The following is a 13,707-nucleotide window of genomic DNA, read 5'->3' on the forward strand; positions in this document are numbered from 1 at the left end:
CATTATGTAAATACATAATTTATAATAATATTAGAGACTTGTGGTTAACCATAGTAGACAATTAGAATACCAACAAAAAGAGTAGACAATTAAAAGTTATTATTATTTATACTTATTGAAAATGTATTCCCCTGTCAAATTTATATATATAGACAAATGGTTGATATATGTGTGTGTGTACGTACGTTACTGTCTATATATATGAGCAAGATGAGTGGTAGAGATCATGAAAATTTGACAATTAATTAATTTTGATTGTATCTATTGTCAAAATTTTAGTATGAAAACCAAATTCATTCTTGGTTTTTTATTTATAATGATTACATTGGTTAGATTACATAATATACATGTTTTAAATTATAAAAGAAATATTTTTTGAAAAATTGCATACCAAACACTGAAAAACATTCTCAAGCTCATTTTCAAGATTATTACCAAACACTGGAAAATGAGACAGTTTTCTAGAAAATGCTCTTTGGAAAATGAGCAATTGTCCAGAAAATGTTAATGTTGAAACAAACAGAGCGTAAGTGCATATAAAGCACAATGGCTCTTGAAAGAAACCCCCATCGAACTCTTTACACTTTCGAGGGAACCCAACTCCTAAGTCAACTTTTGAACTGTGCAACTCCAGATCTTACGGTATGTAATAAATTTTATTGAAAAAAATAATAATGATCTAATGCTCTTGCGTTTGCTTTTCACCCCAACACAGGCATAAATACATTCTGTGCTGTAAAATTCTATCTTTTCAGGAGAAAATTTACAAAGGAACACAAATTATGATACAAAAATGATCTAGTTAATCGAGCTCTAAAATTCCAAAAGTAATCCACAGAGAATGTGCTCATATGGAATCTTTAAAACCCACATCCAACTTGTTGAAATTAGCCAGTTAAACATACAGAAGCCCAGAAACCACACTACTGCCGTTATAAATCACGACTATTAGAAAAATCCAACCAGATAAATGCCATATGCATTCACCAAAACTCAAAAGAATTTCAACATACAAGTACTTGACCCACAACAGACTAGTCATGTCACTTAAAATAAATTAAAAGTTCAAATTTTACTTAATTGAAGAAAAAGAAATACTAACAGAACATCAAAAACTGCATGAGAAAGTTTTTCCGGGCATACAACATCACCTTGTTCAGTAGTATCAGCAGGTGTCCGTGGTGATCTTTCTGACAGCTGAAAATAAATTAAATAAATAAAACAATGATCAGTGTCAGAAATAAGGAAAAGAAGAAACTACAATTATACTTCCCCCAAATAATAAAGATGCAAAAGTGATAACCATAGGACACAAATAACCTAAATAAGAACCTATACTGCCATTTTTCCGTACAACCAAAAACACAGGATTGAGATTTCCATACATCTATATCTGTCAGAGAGGGACCCAGCTTGTCAGCCAGCGCAGCAAGATGCTCCTTTGCATCCTGAAAAGCATAGTGGTATAATTACTGTCAATGTCACAATAATATTGCAGAAAGATAATTATCCTAATCAAATCAACCTGCAAAACATGATAAATAAAAAAACCTCATTCCACACAGTAAAAGTAAAGGTTTTTGAGAAAGTGAAAAAGTAAACTAGTTGAGCGTAGACATTACTTGAAAGCTAGAATAGTATGGTCGTAAACTCAGCAACGGTCAATAACTTTTTATTTGGGATAAGTAGCAAAATTCATCACAAGAAAAGGAGCAAAAGAGGCATGACCTAGTACACAGGGAGTATACAATGGAAAGTCCAAACAATGAAATAAAAGGAGGAAAAATAAAGAAAAGAGGCAAAAAAAAAAAAAAAAAAACAAATAACAATTAAAAGAAGTTCAGAATGTTGAAGAAATTTAGAAAGTTCGTAGTAGAAAAAGTATGAGCGATCAAAGTCCAATCATATAAAGTCTTCAGAAATAAGAACTTCAGCTTTGCCCCAAGTTCAGCACTTTCCCCTCAAAAAAATGAGCATTTCTTTCCCCAAATACAGCACATTAAACATATAGAAACAGCTTTCCATATCTCCCATTACTTAATTTTTCCAACACAACAACATTTCCAAGATGGGGTGAAGCATTGGGATCTTCATTTTTCCAGGTTGGTACAAGATTGGGAGCTGGAGTCCTTGGATAGGTTTATGGATTTAATTTATTCATCCTCTGTTTCTGGAAGAGGAGATGACAAGATGTGTTGGAAGCCTAATAATAGTAGGGGTTTTGAAGTGGGAGGATATTACCGGCTTTTATGTCCTTCTAATTCAGTTCATTTTCCATGGAAAATTATTTGGAGATCTAAGATCCTTCCTATAGTTGCTTTTTTTTCTTGGAGTACTGCATTAGGGAGAATCTTGACCACAGATAAACTATGGAAGAGAGGTATCAATGTGATTGATTGGTGCATCATGTGTAAATGGAATGTGTAAATGGAATCAAAATGTGGATCATCTGCTTTTACATTGGATTAGAAAGTGGCCACGGCGGGCTAAGTGGCACGGGTGCAATACGGGTATGGGTACGAAGGTACAACATTTCTTGAAAAAGTAGGGTAGGGCTATTATTAATTAATTAATATTATTTTTAGGTATATTTTGAATATTTTTAGACATAATTTAAGTTTATTTAAAATTTTAAAATATATCTAAAATTAATATAAAAGAAATTATAAAATATTTGAAAGCAATAATTGATAATTAACTACCAATTCAAGCAAATATATTAGGGGGAAAGAAACTAATGTCTGCTACTTTTTAAATTTTAATGCACAAACCTCTATAATAATAATAATAATAAAAGTAAAAACCCACTAACCCACAGTAAAAGAAAGAGAACACATAAGCCAAGCCACTACCCCTTTGTACTAACAAAACATTAATCTTCTCCCACCCGCCCAGCCTGTTGTGAAAAAAAAAAAAAAAAAAAAGCAGCTGAGAAATTGATATCACGCTATGCAAGCAGCGAAGAAGATCAGCAAGTGAAAGGAACAGGGGAAAAAAATACGAAGCAAACAAATTAAATAAGAAGAGAGCAAGCAACATATGAGAGACGACGGAGAGAGGGAGATCAGAGATTTGACGAAAAGAAAACCTCAGATCTGAAGAAATCTGAAGATCTGAGAGTAACTTGAGAGTAAAACTTGTGTTGCCGGTTGCCAATCTATGATTTTTTCTTCTTTTTTTCAAATTTTTTGCTCTTCCATGTCTGAGGCATGTCAAAACTGTGTCTAGGCCGTACCTAGATTAAAAGGAAAAAAAAAAAATTTCTTTTGGGTACAATTCTGACACTTTTGTACCCGTGTCGGAGCAGTAACCATGTCCAACACTGGTACTATGCCAAAAATGGCATGTCCATGCAACATAGATTGTGGGTTATGGATCTGCTAGCCTCAAGGCAAGGCAATTTTGGTCAGTACCGTAATAATGCAATTTGGAAGATTATGCCACATTGTCTAATTTGGTGCATTTCGCGGGAGAGAAACGCTAGAAGTTTTTGAGGGCTGTGAGTGGTCTATCATTGAGCTTAAATCTTTTTTCTTATTTTCATTGTTGGACCGAGCGCTTCAAGCCCTTTCTTGTGGTTCTTTTCAGATTTGTTAGAGCTTTGTTCAAAGTTTTGCTGATTCAATAAAGTTTGTTATTTATAAAAAAAATATTTTTTTTTTTGATAAGTAATAAAAATTCATTGATATCAAAAAGAGAAAGACACCCAAGTACACCGGGGGTATACAGGGGAGAACAAATCAAAAACGAACATTACAAAAATCAAGAAAATCCAAAATAGAAGAAAACTGATGGTTTCTCCACACAGAGAACCAATCAAGTAAGGTTCTAAAGAAAAGAAGCTTGAGATCGGGCATGGAACGCTCCTTGTCTTCAAAACACCTACTATTTCTCTCCTTCCAAATACACCACATCAAACAGTGAGGAACAACCATCCAAATATCTCCATTACGATGGCGGCCAAAACGACCTTGCCAGCAAGCCAAAAGCCCAACAACAGAAAATGGCATAACCCAGCAAACTCCAAATAACCCAAAAACCATATCCCACAACTCCGAAGCAACCGGGCAATGAAGGAAAAGATGGTCAATAGTTTCACTATTACACTTGCACATATAACACCAATCCACAATGCAAACCTTTCTTTTCCTTAAGTTATCAATTATCAGGCATTTCCCCAAGGCTGCGGTCCATATAAAGAAAGCCACTCTAGAGGGAATCTTTTGCTTCCAAATGCTTTTCCAAGGAAAAAACTGCTCACTATGGCCAACTAGAAGATGGTAATAAGCACTGACCGTGAACCCCTTACTCTTACAAGGCAGCCAACATCTCTTATCTTCCCCGTTCCCCCTTACAGGAGTGCAATAAATGGAATTGATGAAGCTTCTGAAAGCTTCCAATTCACGATTATGCACCTCCCTATAAAATAAATAAAAATTAAATTTAATATAAAATAATAAAATAATAACAAAAAAAAAACCCATTTCCAAGATGAAAGAAGGGTATGGCTATGAGTGGGGAGGCTGGTGCACCAATTCAGTAACCAGTCCTCATGGATATGGAGTGAGTTTGTGGAACACTATAAGACAGGGATGGCCCACCTTTTCGCACTACATTCAGTATGAGGTTGGGGATGGGTCTAGAGTGAAGTGTTGCCAAAATTTGTGGTGTGGGGGAGAGCACTCTAAAAATGCGTTTTCCAAAGTTATTCAAGATCAACCGGGATAAGGAGGCACATGGGGTAGATCTAAGGTTCTCCACCGGGGTCCTCCATTGGGATTTGAATTTCATGAGAGCTGTGCAAGATTGGGAATTGGAGTCATTGTCGAATTTTATGGACATTATTTATGGCGTTTTTGTGAGGTGAGGTGAGGAGGAAAAGATGTGTTGGAAGCCAACTAGGAGAAGCAGTTTTGAGGATAGTGGCTATTACCAGGTTTGTATTGTGCTAAGGATCGTTCATTCCCTTCGAAAAGCATATGGAAGCCAAAGATCCCTTTTAGAGTTGCTTTTTTTTGTCTGGACTACAGACTTAGGAAAAATTTTGATGATTAATAATTTACAGAAAGGGAAAGTTAGGATTTTGGATTGGTGTTATCTGTGCAAAAGTAACAGGGAAACAATAGACCATCTTAGGATCCATAGTCCTGTTGCTACTAAGTTGTGGTCTATGGTGTTTGGTTTGTTTGGAGTTCATTGGGTGATGCCAAAGACTGTTGTTGATCTACTACCTTTTTTTTTTTTCTTTTTTTTTTGAGAAACTAACTTGTAGGCAAGGGAGATTTGCGCATTATCGCAATGGTGTTATTTGGATGGTTGCCCCCCATTATTTGATGTGGAATGTTTGGAGGGAGGGGTATAACCAAAGCTTTGAGGATTCTTAGAGGACTTTACCAGATCTTAAACTATTTTTCATTAAACTTTGTTGGCTTGGATGCAGTAGTCGGAAGTTATTCCCTGTTTAGTTTCTGATTTGATGGACCTTTGTGATTTGCAATTGATTGTATTGGTCCCCAAATGTATACATCTTGTATTCTTGTGTGACTCATTTTTTGGGTTAAATAAAAATCATTATTTATCAAAAAAGATGAAAGAATGCATTATCCACATGACAAAACGCAAATAGAAAACCACATGGAACACCAAACTGACAAAAACCAAAGACCACAACTCCCAAGCCACCACACAATGTAAAAAAACTGAGCCACACTCTCTCCTTGATTCTTGCACATAAAGTACCAATCCATTCCAAATGCTCTACCAAGGAAAAGTCTTCCTTTCTCCACTCAATACCTTGTAGTAGCACTACACTTTTTTTTTTTTTGATAAGTAATGTAAGAATATTATTAATAATAGAAAAAGTGCCAAGCCGAGTACATTGGGGATGTACTATGGGGGCACAAATTAAGAAACAAAAGTACAACGATCAAGAAAAATAGGAAAAGAAGAACAAGAAAAATGAGAAAAAACCACACTCCATTCAAAAAGAGTGCGCAAGAAAAAAGACTTAATCTCCAACAAAGAACGTTCACAGCCCTCAAAACTTCTAGCATTCCTTTCACGCCAAATGCACCAAATCAAGCAATGAGGCACTAATCTCCAAACATCAATGTGACGATGTCGTGCAAACTTTCCTTGCCAAGCCTCAAACAACTCAAGAACAGTATGAGGCATAACCCATTGGACATCAAACAAGCAGAAAACCAAAGACCACAACTCCCAAGCTATGGGGCAATGAAGTAGAAGATGATCTACCGACTCCCCACATCTCTTACACATATAGCACCAGTCAAGCACTATCACACGTCTTTTACAAAGGTTGTCTGTTGTTAAGATCTTACCTATGGAAGCCGACCAAGAAAAGAAAGCCACCCTTGGAGGAACCTTTGATTTCCATATCATTCTCCATGGGAATGAAACAAGAGTAGGAGGGTAGAAATAGCTATAATATCCTCTATCCTCAAAACCTCTGTTCCTAGCAGGTTTCCAACAAACCTTATCTGAGCCAAACCCTCGCACTGTCGAAGAATAGACCAACCCCATAAACCGATCAAAGACTTCTTCTTCCCAATCTTGTGGTGGACGACGAAATTGCACATTCCAGTGAAATCTCCCAGCAGACCAACTCATAACTTCAGCCACCGAGGAATCCTTTGACCTACTAAGACAATAGAGCTCTGGAAAGGCCTGTTGGAAAGTACACTCCCCGCACCACACATGCTTCCAAAATTTCACTCTAGTACCATCCCCCACATCATATACAAGGAATTTAGAGAAGTTCAACCAGCCACTTCTAATGTATCTCCACAGGCTGACCCCATAAGGACTTGTCACCTTTTTCGTACACCATCCACCCCAAATATTCCTATATTTTGCCTCTATAACCCTCCTCCATAAAGCATCAGTCTCTATGCCATACCTCCACAACCATTTTCCTAGCAATGCAGAATTAAAGCTTCCCAAACGTCTAATACCCAACCCTCCAACCTGCAACGGCTTACAAACCTTGGCCCATTTAACTAAATGTATTTTAGGTTCACCACCAATCCCATTCCATAGGAAATCTCTCTGTAATTTCTCCATACGCTTAGCCACCTTACCCGGTAAAGGAAGAAGGGAAAGGAAGTATGTAGGTAAAGACGAGAGAGAGCTTTTGATGAGTGTCACTTTACCCCATTTAGATAAATACAGTCTCTTCCAACCTGCTAATCTCCTCTCCATTCTCTCTAGGATAGGATAGGATTCCAAACAGTTAAATCCTTAAACTTAGCACCTAAAGGAAGGCCCAAATATTTCAAAGGTAAAGAAGATTGCCCACACCCCAACAGACTCACCAAAGCGTCCAAATTGTGCACCCCACCAACAGGTACCAACTCAGATTTTCCCAAATTAATACGAAGCCCTGACACCCCCTCAAATCTAGCAAGAATCACCCTCAAATTAGCAATCTGAGAAGGATCAGCATCACAAAAAATCAGAGTGTCATCTGCAAATAAAAGGTGAGACACCATCACTAATGGGCCAGCCGTACTACCCACAGAAAAGCCTGAGAATTGCCCAGCAGAGGCAGCCACATCCAACATACGACTTTTCTAAATTTCTTCGGTTTGATGTGGGTGATGGTACTAGGGTAAAGTTCTGGGAGGATGTATGGTGTAGGAATTGTTCTCTTAAGGAAGCATTTCCTAATTTGAATAGTATTAGTTGGACAAGGGAGTCTTCTGTATCGAAGGTTATGCACTTCTCTAATGGGAGACTACATTGGGACATTCAGTTCTATCATCCACCATAGGATTGGGAGTCAAAATCGTTGGATCTATTTTGGGATGTGATTTATTCCACGAAGGTGCGGGGTGCTAACAAACTTTGCTAGAAGCCAGCAATGAGTAGAGGTTTTGAGGTTCGAGTTTCTATCACTCTTTATGTCCTCCTTTTGTCATTGATTTTCCTTGGAAAATGGTGTGGCAATCAAAGGTTCCTCCTAGAGTAGTGTTTTTTTCTTGGAATGTTGCCTTAAGTAAGATCTTAACTTCGGATAATCTTTGGAAGAGGCATATTGCAGTACTAGGGTAGTGCTTTATGTGTAAAAGGTGTGGGGAATCAGTGGATCACCTTCTTCTTCATTGTCCTATAACATATGAGTTTGTGGTCTATGGTATTTTGTTTGTTTAGTATACATTAGGTTATGCCGTATAAAGTTAGTGAGTTGTTAGCTTCTAGGTAGGGCAAGTTTGGTAGACATCAAAATATGGAGTTATGGAGGTTTGTGCCGCATTGTTTGTTTTGGTGCTTATGGCGGAAGCGGAATGCTAGATGCTTTAAGGATTGTGAATGGTTTATTCTTAACATTAAGTCTTTCTTTTTCCGTATTGGAGTTTAGTTTTGCCTTCTTATTCTTGTTTTTCTCTCTCCGATCTTATTGATCGTTGTAATTTGCGTTCTTGATCGTTGTAATCTGGGTTCTTGAGTTGTGCCACTATAGTACACTTCCAATGTACTTGGTTTTATTAATAAAATTCTTACGTTACTTTTGGAGACTTCCTACCCTTCTATGTGGTTATGTGGGATAGAAGGGACACCCTAGTAGACAGGAAGTGTACAGGGGTCAAAGAAATCAAGTACAAAAATCTAGAAAATCAAGAAAGGAAGAGTAAGATTGGTTTCGCAAAGCAGATAGCCAATCGACTAAGGTTTTAAAGAAAAATAACTTGAGGTCTGAAATGGATCTCTCATTATCTTCAAAGAACCTACTATTTCTTTCCCTCCAAAGACACCACATGTGACAATGGGGAACGATTATCCATATATGATCGTTCCGATAAAGACCAAACCACCTTTGCCAACAAGCTAGGAGCCCAAAAAACAAGAATGTCAACGTTCGAGTACAATGAAACACACATATAAAGTCAATGAAACGCACATATAAAGTCAATCTAGAATGTTTCAAACAGGTCCAAGACTTAAAAAACTAAGCCCTGATCTGACTAGTAAAAAAAACCAAAGCCCATACGTAAAAGCCCAATAACCAAATAAGACTAGCATGCTATGAAAATAAAGCCCATAGCAGACAATTATAGCCCATGTCTAGCAACCAGGGAAATTACTAAAATACCCTTCCCTCACAAACTAAGAAAAACTGAAATTAGAATATCATACGAATTACAATATTAACATTTTGAGAATCTACATAAACAGCTCTCTCCAGGCCAAAAGGGGCTTCTTAGATGTCATGCCACCCACGGTTTTAGTGTTTAGCTTCCAAAGAGAGTATTTCTTCCCTATCCATGCAACTACTGTGGTATGACCAAAAATGATACTGGAATATTGAAAGCTTTTTTTTTTTTTTCTTTTTTGATAGGTAATAGAAGATTTATTGAAAAAGTACATCACGTTCACAGTGATGAATGCAATGTACTTGAAGCAAATACATATAACTCAAGAAGTAAAGCTAACAAATTGTAGAAAATCAAAAATGGAAATACACTGCATAAAAACCCAGATAGGAGCCCACTGTAACAAAGTACCAAATAGTAGAGACTTTAAGAGATCTAAAGGTCTCTCATTATCTTCAAAGGTACAGGTTTTTTTTTATGAAAGGCAAGAGTGTTGCTTCTTCTTCTTATCTTGTCTAACCCGTGATCAACCTACAAATCCCAACTCTTTCGTCTAGATTTCTATGCCCTAAAACCACAAGTTTCAAACCCAAAGCCCTTAACATGGTTAATTCTAGGCAGGTTTACAAATGTGTTCTACATCATAGGTATATTCATCATCCATATGTGTATATCCAAAGTAATTCAGCATGGATATACACATCATTTTTGTTTGTTTGTTTTTTATAGTAATAACTATAAACTATATATTACATCATGGGAAGAATAAGAATACCTCATCAAGGTAATCAACATCAAGATCGCCAGAATTATCAACGTTTCCAAACATGAACCCCAAAAACCGATTACCCCCACCACCCTCCTCATATTCTTCCTCATCATCTGCCAAATTGTAATTCAAAACAATATTATATGAGAAGTACATAAAACTAAAATTCTTATTTACATGACAAGTGAACACAAAAACAATACTAAGTAAAAATTATAAACGCAATGCATGCATTATATCTATAGGCATCATATACATTAGGCAGACTTCAAATGCCATGATAAAAATTCTAGCACCTCTTGACAACAACAAGAAATATAATAAAACTGATGCACAGAGGAAAGATACGGAAAAATAACTATAATAGCTATAATTGGCAATGGCAAGCCACTTTTGCACATATGTATGCCTGTTCTAATTTCTTAGGCACCTTTTCTTCGCCTTCCAGGCCTTATAATTTATATCACCGACAATAGCGTAGTGTTATACTGTTATTTGTCATAATATAATGAAGTTACAACTAATGACTAAAATTGTAGTTTATTTGTGAGTTAAGCAACAAACTAACCTTCATCCCTTCCTTCTTGGGAAGGGCTACCCGACTCATAACCCATCGTGTATTGTACAGCCCTGCATTAGAGTCAGTGACAAGAATTCGGACATATAAGTATACTCGAAAAAAAGAAAATTCAACGAAGAAACACAAAGAAAAGTTGCATAGTATAGAGTAGCAAAAACATAGAATTCAAAATTATAATTCCAGCATTTTGAGAAACTAACCAAGCAAGAAGAATTTCGCCGGCCCAGATTTTCAGTCATAATTCAGAATTTATTAAATAAAAATTAACCCCTAACCCTTAAAATCAGCATGTACGAGATAAAGAGACAGAGAGAGATATATATTTTTCATGTTAGAATCCCCAATTTAAGTAGCACATGATGAAAAGATTGAAAAGAAAATCCCAAATCGGTTGAATACGAACCCTAGTCGATGAAAATAGTAAGAATCGTATGAATTCAAAAAAAAAAAAAAAAAAAACCAAAAAAAAAAGAGAAAGAAAACCAACTAAATTGTTGAAGCAGATGAAATAGAATAATCATAAACACACACAAAACTTAGCTTGATTTTGAAAGCAGTCCACCATGAATTAAGAATTTCAAACTTGGTTATTCTACTTGTTGTTTTAGCAGAACAGAAAAGAGAGATTTTAGAGAGAGAGAGAGAGAGAGAAGGGCGGTTGTGATTGGTGAGGAATAGGATAATAGAGTGAGGTACTTACTTGAGGGTTGGAGGTTGTGATATGGCGGAATACGGTGGGCTCACGCGGCGGAGAAGCAGTCGCGGCGTCGATAGCAGACGAGAGAGAGAGAGAGAGCGAGAGCGAGAGCGAGCGAGCGAGCTAGAGAGAGAGAGGAGAAATGAAGAGAAGAAAGGGAGTCGGGTTAAGCTATGGGTATTTTAGTCATTATAGAAAGTTGGTGGGGGTATTTTGGTAGCTAGGTATTATCGGGATTCGGGTTATATTTATAGGAAAAACTGCCGTCCCAAAACCTCAGTTTTTAGTCCAAAGACTCCAAACTCCTCTTATTCTTCTTTTTCGGTTTTACCTTCTTTTTTTTTTTTCCTTCTTTTTTTTTTTCTTAAGAAGGAAAATAAAAAATGAAAACTTTAGAGTTTTGTATATCTCAAGTTTAACCTTTTTCAATTTGAAAGTCTCTTAAAACATTTTATTTAAACCTTCTATTACAGTTTTGGGTTAAATCATTCAAATGATCTTCTAAAAAAAAAATCACATGATTGATTGATTTAAATTAAAATTTTCGAATACTAAGGTTTAAATGAAACTTACACGAAACTTTCAGGTTGACTGAATGTGACGGGTCCAATTTGCTAAAATGGATAATAGATATATCCAATACTAAGGTAATTCACCTTTTAAAAAATTATTAATGATAAAATTGAGTGTGAATGCCGAAGAAAATCTTACTCTTTTACTTTAAATATTAATAATTTAATAAATTTTACTATATAGTCTTTACAAACTCTATCCTATTTTCACTATAAAAAATAAAGTGAAATGCTGTTGAATTTTCATTGCAAAAGTTTGACAATGATCATGTTATGTGTTGTGAAACTCATGGTACAAAACTTTGCTAAATTTCTATTATGAAAATAATGTGAAATACTATCAAATTTTCATCATAGAAATCTGATAGGGCTTCGACTCAATTAGCGAATAATATGTAAAGGCCACAAGTCATTTTCAAAACAATTTCAAAAACCCTAAAAACATTTTGTCCCAAATTTCATGACTCATAGACATAATTGTTTACCCTTGTTTAGATTAGGGACACGGGACTTTCTTTTAATCTTTCTTTTTTGATAAATAACATAAAAACTTCATTAAAACTCCGCCCAGTACATAGGGAATATACGAAAAAGGCAAAAACATCAAGAAACCAAAGTACAATGATCAATCAACACAGGAAGGGAGAAACAAGAAAAAAAAAAGGTAAAACAAAACACCATTCGAGAAGAGTAAAAAAGAAAAAAGACTTAAACTCAAGAATGGACCGTTCGTGACCCTCAATGCTTCTAGTGTTCCGTTCCCGCTAGATACACCACATCAAGCAGTGCGGCACAAACCTTCAAATAACTATATTACGATGCCGCCTAAAATTGCATGACCAACAATCCAACAAATCCACTACCGTTTGCAGCATCACCCAACAAACACCAAACAAGCAAAAGATCATACTCCACATCTCAAATGCTATAGGACAATGAAGGAGGAGATGATCTACAAATTCCCCACACCTTTTGCACATAAAACACCAATCAAGAACAACAAGATGCCTCTTCCGAAGATTATCTATAGTTAGAATCTTGCCTAAAGCCGCTGTCCAAGAGAAGAACGCTACCCAAGGAGGAACCTTCGATTGCCATACCATTTTCCAAGGGAAAGAAATGACTCTAGAAGGGGATAGAGACTAATAATACCCACTCACCTTGAACCCTCAACTGCTAGCTGGCTTCCAACAAAATTTGTCAGAACCAACACCCCGCACCTTAGTGGAATAGATCAAAACCAAAAACGAATCCAAAGAATGAGACTCTTGATCATTCACTAAACGACGAAACTGCAAGTCCCAAGAAATTCTTCCATTTGCACAGCTCATAACCTCAGAGACCGAAGCATCCCTTGACCTACTAATATTATATAAATTTGGAAACACCTCCTTAAGTGGACGATCCCTACACCGCACATCATCCCAAAACTTCACACAAGTACCATCACCCACATCATACCGAAAGAACTTGGAAAAATTCAACCAACCACTTCTAATGAACTTCCACAGACAAACACCATATGCCCTAAACACATATTTTGTGCACCAACCACCCCACTCATTTCCATACTTCGCCCCAATGACCCTTCTCCAAAGGGCATCATTCTCCAAACCATAACACCACAACCATTTAGCTAAGAAGGCAAAAGTAAACCTTCTTAAACACCTAATACCTAACGCTCCATTCTTCACTAGGCTACAAATCTTAGACCAATTTACTAAATGAATTTTACAATCGTCCCCAATACCAGTCCAAAGAAAATCTCTTTGTAAATCCTCCATCCTCTTGGCCACCTTAACTGGAATAGGGAAAAGCGAAAGAAAATACGTAGCTAAGCTAGAAAGAGTACTCTTAATAAAGGTAACCTAACCCCCCTTAGATAAATACAACCTCTTCCATCCAACTAGCCTTTGCTCCATCTTCTCCAAAATAGGATTCCAAATTGTCTTATCTTTAAAAGTAGCACCCAACGG

At 36.4% G+C, this 13,707-nt stretch overlaps 1 protein-coding gene across 2 annotated transcripts in view; it reads right to left on the reverse strand.

The window, feature by feature from the left end:
- LOC115968655 (transcription initiation factor TFIID subunit 1) overlaps positions 1 to 11,325 on the reverse strand; it is a 45,806-nt gene extending 34,481 nt beyond the window's left edge. For both annotated transcript variants that reach the window (XM_031088102.1, XM_031088101.1), the window contains exons 1-5: positions 11,163 to 11,325; positions 10,451 to 10,512; positions 9,889 to 9,995; positions 1,386 to 1,448; positions 1,152 to 1,197 (exon numbers count right to left, since the gene is read on the reverse strand). In XM_031088102.1, the coding sequence (XP_030943962.1) occupies positions 1,152 to 1,197; positions 1,386 to 1,448; positions 9,889 to 9,995; positions 10,451 to 10,496 (262 nt within the window). In that variant the 5' untranslated portion in view covers positions 10,497 to 10,512; positions 11,163 to 11,325. The remainder of the gene's footprint in view (positions 1 to 1,151; positions 1,198 to 1,385; positions 1,449 to 9,888; positions 9,996 to 10,450; positions 10,513 to 11,162) is intronic.
- Positions 11,326 to 13,707: the final 2,382 nt, after the last annotated feature.

This window comes from Quercus lobata, chromosome 11 (assembly GCF_001633185.2).
Source record: "Quercus lobata isolate SW786 chromosome 11, ValleyOak3.0 Primary Assembly, whole genome shotgun sequence".
NCBI lineage: Eukaryota > Viridiplantae > Streptophyta > Magnoliopsida > Fagales > Fagaceae > Quercus > Quercus lobata.